General features: G+C 42.7%; 1 protein-coding gene across 4 annotated transcripts in view; it reads left to right on the top strand.

Annotated features, from left to right (window-relative positions):
* The first annotated feature begins 1,901 nt into the window (after positions 1-1,901).
* ARHGAP28 (Rho GTPase activating protein 28) overlaps positions 1,902-10,077 on the top strand; it is a 77,221-nt gene continuing 69,045 nt past the window's right edge. The window contains exon 1 of one of the 4 annotated variants that reach the window (XM_032122342.1): positions 1,902-2,187. In XM_032122342.1, the coding sequence (XP_031978233.1) occupies positions 2,057-2,187 (131 nt within the window). In that variant the 5' untranslated portion in view covers positions 1,902-2,056. The remainder of the gene's footprint in view (positions 2,188-10,077) is intronic. The other 3 variants (XM_032122297.1, XM_032122288.1, XM_032122307.1) reach the window with 3 other exon arrangements.

Raw genomic sequence — 10,077 nt, 5'->3', positions numbered from 1 at the left:
TGCACTTTGGCTGCTTAATATTCAAAATATCGATTTGCATTTTTGCCAAATATAAATATCTATTTACAATTTACTCCCCCTCATCAGAGAAGGGGACTTCTCACCTTCTGGTTCAGGAAGGAGAATGTAAAACCAGGATAGGAAGGGAAAAGAGTGGCACTGGCAGCAGCATCCCTGGTCATCCAGGGACCAGGTAGCAGCAGCCTGGCATTCAGTCAGTGGTCCACAGAGCCACAATATGATATGAGATCTATGATGGTTTCAGCCCTAATTTTTCAGGCCCTATCCCTTTCCTGAATACCCCAGTAATCACAGAACACTGGTCATTGCATTCACCCCAGTCGTCACTGGTGGCACCATGGCATATGATCTGGGTGCCCTGGAAAGCACATTGTGCTTCCAGGGATAGCTTAGAGCCTTCTCCTTCATTTCTAACATCTGTACATGGCTGCACGGAGGCTCCCAGAGGGGCTCCATGCTACCATTTAAGCAGCCATGAATTTATCCTGGGCAACCTGGCCTTAAAATTTTTAATCCAGGATATCTTAACAGCATTGCAAGAGCAGGCTAAGAGGCTCTGTATGTTCAAATATTTATGCTTCCTGGGTGAGTCTGGCAAGAAGTGCTGCCAAGTGTACCTTTATCAGTGTCCTATGCTGGCTAATTTAAAATTAACTTGGGCACTGCCTACATGAGTCGCAGCAACATGTTTGACCGAAACCACTGTGTCCCAGTTCAGGGGGAAGGTGGAGGTGAGAAGAATCATTTTATGATTCAAAACCTGAGCTACTTCACCAGCTGCAGAGACTGACAGTGTAATTTAGGTAGCTGTATAGCAGTGCTGGAGAGAGAACCGTGACTCAAGGGAGATGCAAAAGAGGAGACCAGCAAGCATTTTGTAGAGAACCTGTGCTCGGGATGCCACCAGCAGCTGTGACAAAGGTGCATGGAGGCTGGTGTTTCACACCTGTGCTCACAAGGTGCTCAGAGACATGTGGCCCACTGAGTAAAATTAGGGACATCCTTCACATGATTTCACAGGCAGGACAGTAGTTTTCAGGAACTGCCATTTACCAGAAACATTTCTTTTTTAAAAAAAAACCCCAAACACTGAAGAAGTGGGAGAGGAAAATAAAGGGATGTGAAAATTTTCTCACTTTGTCTACAGAGCTTTCTCTGAGTATTATTCCAGAATAGGACCCCGAGGTTTTTTCTTGATTGTCTCCTTTTGACTGAAAAGCACTTAATTAATGTAAAGGGATCAAGTCAAATTATGAAAAAATGTCAAGCATCTTGGTGTGCATTTATTTGCAGTATTGCTCCAGAGGAACACACACAGCTGTAAAAGTAATTCACTCATGTCCCAGTGCCTTTTTAATTATATGCGTGATGCCTTAGTAAGGCATCATGTGCACAGCCATATCAGGCAAAATGAAAGCTTAATCTGTTTTCAGGAGACAGCTAGTGCACTTCCCTGCTGTAGAAATGATCCGGCATGTAGGAAATCACCGCTCCCGCTCCTTGGTGATTTAATGGGAGCAGAGCCCACTCGGTCCCTGCATCCCTTGTAAGACGCCCTGCTCCACCAAACCTTGTGCTGTGTTTGAGTAGCGCTCCCCACGCGGCATAACCAGCAGATAGTTTCACTTAGACAAAACTAACTCAGGAGCAGGAGGAGTATCACAAAATGTGCCGTTAAAAGGAAACAAAAAAAAAAAAAAAAAAGAAAAGGTAAAAAAAAAAGAAAAGGTAAAAAAAAAAGGAAGTGGAGAAGTGTTCGGGGAGGAAGCGTTCGATGCAGGACTGCAGGACTGTCTCAGGTTTCTCGTTTCCTAGGAACGTAGTAACTTCCCCGTGGGTAGTTTGTGGGCGGTGTTTTTGAATATATGCTAATTCAGCTTCCCTGACAGGGAGAGGAGCCGTGTCCCGGTGCCACAGCTCTCCTGACAGCCGGCAGTGGCGAGCGGCTGCTGCCGCGCCAGGCCATGGGCTGGTGCTTGTGACAGAGCCACTCGCCCTCCCGGCAGTGTCACAGCAGCGGGGCCGGCATGTGCCTATGACCATGGAGATGAAGGACTCGGGCAGCGTGGTGCTGACAGCCTACCATCCCCACAGCCCGGCCAGGATCCCGGGCATGGAGCAGAGCTTTGTACAGGACATCCCCCCCAGCCATTCGCCCACCAGCAGGTAAAGCCTGAGGGATGGGGACCGGTGCCGTGCCCTGATGTTTTGCCAGTGTTGGACGTGTGTGTTGCTGGCTGTGTGTTAGCCTGAGAGCATTTGCCGAGTGCTCGGACACTTCAGAGCACTTTGCTCTCGGCACATTTCTTGCGCCCGCCGGGAAGTCATTCAGCCCAGGGTTGGGACGGGGGAAACAGGAGTGCTTATTTTAAACCTTGTAAGTCAACAGATCAGGCCAGTTTCCTGCCCAGGATACTGAACAAGACCATCCCCATGTAAAAAGGCACGTGAATCAGGCTTCTGCTCAGGTCCTCTAGGAGTGTATTGCCAAAAAGTGAGGCGGTGGGACTGGCTAAGCTTGGCGCTCAGAAAGTTGATTCTGGCTTTGGTTTAGAGGATTATTTAATTCCTTCTCTGTTCGCTCACCAGGTCAGAACCGACCCGTGTGCTTTTTTCTGTGAAGTTGAGGTTGCTGCTTTGCACACCCGCATACACACAATGGGAGACTGCATCGTTAAAGTCTTAGTCTAAATAAGAAAATTCCTTCGTGTTGCAGGAAACTAAGTATTGTCTTAATTAATGCAGTCGTGTGTATGTTTACCTTCCTGCCTTGTAAGAATGCATGTACTTGCACAGTTCAAAAACAAGCGGTTTGAGCAGTTTCAGTATTTTAGAAAATCTGATCTTTCTCCTAAACATACATGTCTGAGTTTTGCAATTTTCTCCAAAAGAAGTGGTATAAAAGTTCATGCTGTAAAAAGTTGAAGAAAGTAGGAAATCTTGCATTATGGCTTGACTGAGAAAATAAGAACTAAAGTCTAAGGAAACAGCAGATGACATTATCCCCACGAATTAAGTCTGTGTCTTCTCTTGATAAAAATAATGATATTTACTTCATATTGTTTATTTATAGCCCAATAGCTATTTTGTTTTCAATGTCATTATTTAGATTAGCTGCATCATCCTGTTCCTTGTGTGTTTCCCTGGCTGTCTCATAAAGATAACTCCTTTGTTCTGTTAAACTGCTGTTTGAACGCAGTACCAAAATACATAATTACATGTTGAGAAAAGAAACAGAGTCTGGGCTTTTAGACGCAGTAAGAATGGCATTTGCTACTCAAAGCAGGGAGCAGTGGTTTGGCATTGGGTTACAGGGAAGCATGCAGTTTCTTCCCCTAGGAAGAGCACTGAACTCAATCTCCCTTTAAGTTTGTGAGCAACAGAGATGTGGTGTTTTGCTGTTTTTCTTTTATATGTGCTAATTGTTTTAAAATGCATTTGAAACTTAAGCTCAGAGTGTATGAGGGTTTAAATCACACACATAAATCACATGCATATCACCTACAAAAAGCAGAAGTGCCAATTACAGTTCCTGAAAGTAAAAAACTAAAGCGGATCCTGACATTTTGATGAAGAACATATTTTGGAAGCTCCTGCCATGAGGCAAAGCCGTGTGTCTCTCCATGTCTACATATGCATAAGATTTTGGTGCTGTCTCCCCTTTCTTGTCCTCAACTTCCTGCAGCTGTCTAATAGCAATAGCCAAATTCTGCCATATGGGCAGTCAGTGGCTGGCTGAGTTTCCAAAGCCTGTTCAAGAGAGGGATTTTATTAACCCAGCATGAAGTCCTCTGGAATGCAGAACCCATGAAGGCAAATGCACTGAGTGTTTTAGCAAATGGTAAAGTAGGCTCTGGCTTAATCCCTATTTCATCTTCTAAGAGCTCTTTCCTGGACTGCATTTTCTGTATAGTTTCCTCTGCAGCCATCCTAATGCAAGAAGTTTTATTATAGATTCTGTCTGGTGTTCCTTGATCCCTAAGGCAGCTACCCACACTATGACATGCTAACTCCTTAACTCTTAAGGAAAATTATTCAAAAAAGCATGAAAAGAACAGATGTGTCACCTGTTTTTTGTTTGATAACAAAAACAGTTGGTACTCAGAACTTGATTTTCCTCTGAAGTCAGATGCTTAAGTTACATGTAGCTCTAATGAAGTCCGTACTTGAGATGTTTATCCATGAGAATAGAATCTCTCTTGGATATTAGCCTTTGATTTGATAAACTGCTGACCAGTTCTCTCTCAGCTTAGGAATCAAGATACTTCATTTTCCTTCCTCTCCTCATAACATTTTGCTTGCTTTAGAGTGATGCACTCTATGTCAGAATATCTCCACTCACCAGAGCCAGGCTTGGAGGTGTCTTCCAGCTGTTTTCTCTTGCAAAAACTTACTCTTTGAAAACCTTCTAAGCAGAGTTTTCTCACAAAAAGTGGAACCTAATGCAACCTCAGCCAGCATTTACCTGCACCACACCCCACCATTTAAAAAGACATTGATAAAAACAGAAGGAAATATTTAAGTAACAATCATAAGCCCCTAAACAAATGAGTAATCTTAAACACTCTTGACAATCCAGACACACATCTGAGAAGCCCATGTACATGAAAGGTTAGACCAGTAGATGCATCAGACTACTTGGACTCACGTCCATGCACAGCTCTCGCAGGGCCAACCAGGCTGGCATCCTGTGCGCATTTCTAAAATACACTGACAGCATCAGGGTCAGCGTGAAGTACAGCAGCTGCAAGGCTTTTCATTCATAAGCCCAGTGGGTATATAACCCATCATAAGTTAGGGGATAGCAGCTGGTGGGCTGTAAGGAGAACAGGAGAAAATTTGCTTTGGTTGCTCTGAATGGAGGATGCATCAGTGTGCAGTGAAGGATGGAGAATTCATAGAAGTAATGAAGAGGAGAGTAGAATGAAAGTTTGGCTGCATAGTGATGCCATCACCAATTTGCAAAGGAGAATTCTAGCTTCCAAATTTACTGTTGGATAGCATCAATAAAATGGTTAAGAAAAGGGACCACAGATTCCACCCATCCTCCAAAACGAGTTCATTGAGGGACTAAAGACAGTGATACTTAAATATCTTTGCCTCAGTTATCCATATAGTTCAATTCTATCTTCTGCCATTTGTTGCATCTTGAAGACTTATTTTACCAGTTCTGTACGTGGGCTGGGGTGAGCCCTGAAAACTGCACTGTCGGGTTTCCTAGAGCTCCAGGAAAACCTTCCTTTAATTCTGCTCATGCAACTAGCAAGTTCTTTTTCCATTTCTCTCATGGGATATTAAGGTCTCTTTCCTTAGCTTGCCATCTGCTTTTATGTGCATTTTATATGCATTTATATTACTCATATCTTTTTTCTTTTATTTATTGTTTGTGAGAATGAGGTGTTGGGGAAATCTCTGTTTTGTTTGCTTGGCAGTCAGGCTAGCTCTAAAGCATACAAGTATAGTGGGAAAGATTCCTGTTCTTGTGGCAACCCCATTACTGTTTTTTAATCCCATTTATTAGAAAACAGATGTCACAAGTACCAGTACAAAAGAACCCAAAATATCACACTATCCCTGTCAATACAGATCCTGTCTCAGTGCAAAGGTGAAAGTGCTGATTTATATTACATAATGGTCAGCTTTGGCATCCTCGTTTCAGAGAATGAAAGACTTTGTAGTTGTGCACAAATACTGCTCCTGGATTATATAGAGGAAAAGTGGGGCCATGGCCGTATGTCTTCCTCACATCCCCTTTCTATCCTGTTAGGAGTAGCTAGGAGGAGTTATTCCTGTGCTCAAAGGAAACAGGCATGACCTCTATGCCAAATGGCCAGTGAGCCCTCTAAGGTAATTAAGCAATTAGGGGAAGACAAAGCATTCCTAAGTGAGTCATGCTCCCGCTTTCCTTGACTCCAGTATGATAATTAGTGAGTTCCTCAGCCTGTTTGCTACCAGCACATCAACCAGCAAAGAACCCATTTTCACTGCAGTGAGTGGCTGTCACTTATGTGTGCATGAAATAAGAAGGGAAAGAAAAAGCAGGTTCATGGGGTTTGTTCCTGCAGAATGGGGTGAGAGCAGCTTTTAAAGTGCACATCAAGCTTTCTATACATGGAATAACCTTCTCAATCAATAATCATGCAAAGAGCAGCATATATACTACCAAACCGAGGAGCTTGCTACGTAGGTAAAGGACAAAGTAGATGTTAGCACCACTGATCTACACAGCCAAGAGTCCCTCTCACCTTCTTCCCTAGTCAACTGCAAGTCTGGTACTTCCAGTTGTTTCAGAGAAATGCCTTCCCAATCCCTTTGTATTCGGCATGTCTCCTTCCTCCTGCTGTCAGGGGAGTGACTTTCAGGCAGACATCACTAAATGGTAGAGTCAAAAAAAGAACAGGAATAATTCCTATATTGGTTGAAAGATACTGTGTGGATTGAGTTACCTGCTGGCAACTTCCAGGATCCTGCTCTCCAAGCCTAAGACTTGCAGATTTGGAGCTGACAGTCAAGTCATTACACTGGACAAGAATGACACCAGATTGTTTTGTAGGATTCATTCCTCCTTGTCAGCCCCAAGATACTACAGATTTATGTCAAGGTGAGGTAAAGTGTCCCGAAATAATTCCCTGGAAGGAATACAACTGAAGGAAGAGTGTTTATGCACCAAAATTTGTCTTGTGACAGGAGGAGCTATGTCAACTGTTCAGGTTTTATCCCAACAGAAGCAGATTTTATCACACAAAAGCAAGGTCTGTATGCCCCGAGGCTGGGTGATCTGGGTTGGATTTCTGTCAGTGCTGATTGAGCAGCTCCCCTGCTCAGTTGTACACAAGTGATGTCAAGAATGTCTTCTTAGTGATGCAGGATAAACAACCTTAACTATTTTGGATGTTTATCTCACTCTATCATAAACTTCCCCAGAAGACAAAATAAAAATCTGGCTCCTTTTCCACAGTAAATCTTGACATGACTTGGACCTTCTGCAGTAACTTGGACTCCGAAACTATGAATTTAGAATTTTAAAATGTACTAAAAGTTGTGTAGAAAATCCCACAAATCAGTAGCCAAGAAGAGTCAGCATTGGCACCAGCTGGGCAAAAAATAAATTTTGTGGAAAAAAATAACCCTTTTTACAACTTACAGAAGTTTTCTAAATACGATTTTTAAAGTATATTTTTATAGATGCTAAGAATGATAATTCTTAATAAAATATTTAGCAGGAGGATGCATATAAATAAGTCAGACAATAGTAGATACGCTTTTCCTGTAGGTTTTAGAAATACTTACAGCACATCCTCTGGGAGCCACACTGAGGAATGTAGTATTTATAGCCAGCTCCTCATGTTATGGTTGAAACTAGAGTTGGCTTCTCTGGTTTCTTTTTAGTTTGGTGCTCCTGCTGCTCTCCCTGGTACCTCCATATGTAGAGCTAATGAAGAACATCTGGCGCTGTTCCTTTGATCATTTTGTTTGGTTGAGCATTTAGCCAGCTGCCCCATTCATTTTTAACTAAGTCACTTATCTCTGATTACATGAGGATTGGAGCTGCCTGCAAAAAACCAAAGAGTAGGACCTGAGAGCCCTGCATGCCCTACACAGACATGTTCAGATTGCATCTGGCAGCCTGACAGCACAGGCATAAAAAACTCCCAGGAATCCACAACCTTAGTGTTACTTTGGTTCAGGAGATCATCGTAATTCAGTGCAAACGTGTGGAAAATGTGCAGAGGTGGCAACTGCAAGACACAGCTATGGAGTACTAGTAAAAGTACTTAGCTAGAACAGTATCTGAAAAGCATCTGGATAGCGCTGTACAAATATAGAATCACATCCTGAACCAGTGTGGGGTATCCACAGCAAACAGTCAAGCTAACATCCTGGATTTTGGCTAACCGCAGAAGAGCAACCCTTTGACCCCCTCCAGTGCTTAGCTCCAGCAGGCCAGGCAGCACAGCAGAGCAAGCCCAGCTGGCAGCACATCTGCCAGAAAGGCAGGACCATGCGCTGTGAAGCCTTCAGGTACCACCAGGGTGGGTGCATTGAAAGAGCACAGGAGAGGTACCCAGAGAATAGTGCCCAGAGTCACATCCCAAGGTGGTGACTGAAGTTAGGCATCCTACCTGGTATTTTGGCCTTCCTTTTCCTGCCTCCTACTTTCTCTCTCAGTGGAAATTGACTCACACCACCCTGATCTCCCAAGTCCTGTCTGAGTGCTAGGGACTCAGAACAGGAAGACAAAAAAAGAATACATGGGGGTGGGAAGAAGAGGGAGCAAAGGAGCACAGGAGAAGGACTATATTCCTATATATTACCTGATTCTCATCCTTGTGTGCAAATAAAAGGATCTGGAGTCAGAAAAGAAATAACTCACAAATGTTGTTTTGTAGTTGGGCAGTTTACAGCTGGGCCTCAAATCCCACCAGACACATGGGTTTTGGAATGGCATTTAGGTAGAGATTTTGAAGTCAAAACATGAAATGGTTTAAAAGACATGTTTGAAAAAGTGCCCTATTACCCTGAAGGACTATTTCAGCAGAGATCAGCAGAAGTGCTTGAGTTGGCATCCCTTGTAATTAATGCGAGGAAAAGATTGATGATGTGTGAGGGATTCCTCATTTCTGTAATTCATTTCTTCTCCTACCATATCTTAACTTTCCAGACACTGTCAGAGTCTCTGAGGAGAGTGGAATAAACACTGGAGCAGGGAGCCTTTTATCAGCTTGTTCATTTAAAGACAGTTATGTGTCTTACTTAGAATGCTGTATGTAATACTCAGCTACTGTAAGTCTGTGTGATTTTCAGATGCATAAAATCATCCAGTTTAGGATGTACATATGCTGTTTAGGCAGAAGGCAGCTGAACAAAGGAGAGACAGAAACCTCTGCTACTCAGTATTGCTGTTAATGAATTTCCACCTGAGGACTATACAAGCCTTTTTTTAAAAGCTCTTGGTTGCAGAAGGTCCTCTGAGCAGATGATGAGCAAAATAATGACCATAAGGCTTTTTGTGGAGGGTAGAAGAGCCCTACCAGAGAGAGACAGAGGAGAACAAGTGTATACCAGAGAGAGACAGAGGAGAACAGGTATCAGATGTGGAAGTCCAGCTGTGTTGACATCATTTACCAGATGAAAGACAAGTAAAGCAAGAGACGAGCCAGGGAACTGTGTTCTAAACACCTGTGCATGAAACCTCAGGATGTCAGACATCAGGTCACTCTCACAGTTTACTAGCAGAGATGGAAGAAGCTCTAGAGCTGTAAGTCTTCATATTTTACTAGAGCTAATAAAAAAATCCCTAGCTTCCAAATGTTCAGACTTGAGAAGGGCATAATAAATGTATAAAGGCCTGAATTTGACTCATGGAATTGTAGGTTCCTTGCTAACTACACTCCTGCAGAGTCTGCAGATGGCCAGACTCTGAGTTAGTCAATGCAAAGTACAGGTATGGCAGTGGAGAGCCTCCTCACCCTCAGTTTCTCTTTCTCTTGCTAATGAAAACTCAGAACAAAATAACACCCAACCTTGTTATTTGGCCCAGTGATGATCATACCTAGTGGGCAAGAGGGAATTTAGAAGTGATTTCGTGCATAGTGCATTTTTAAGGTTAACCTTAGTGTAAGAACAAGAACTGGATAGTTATAGCATGACTTAGTCTTTTTTTTAATTCTAATTTTAAAAAAAGGTCAATTATAAATCATGCAGGGAAACATCAAGTGGGCTATGAGCGTTGTTTATACATGTGGACTGAGTTAATGGACACTTAGGTGTAGTAATGGAGGTTTTTTCAAGTCATCAGAACTCACATCTTTTTGTCAATAACTTTGCTTACAGGGCATGATCTGATTATGCTATCTCCTGTCTCAGGTCAGGCTGACTTCTTCAACAGCATTCTTGCAGAATAGGACATCAGTATGAAGTCTTAGATAATTAAAACATAACGGTGACTAGGCCTATCTTCTTTTTGCAATACTTCCCTCCTTTACTCAAAAATATTTTGAAAACTTGAGTTCTAAATATTTGTCTGGATGTATCAGAGATTATTATAAAATCTTT

Source organism: Corvus moneduloides, chromosome 1 (genome assembly GCF_009650955.1).
Source record: "Corvus moneduloides isolate bCorMon1 chromosome 1, bCorMon1.pri, whole genome shotgun sequence".
NCBI classification, from domain to species: Eukaryota; Metazoa; Chordata; class Aves; order Passeriformes; family Corvidae; genus Corvus; species Corvus moneduloides.
Note: the sequence above shows the minus strand (reverse complement) of the source record. Positions and strands in the feature narration are given on the sequence as shown.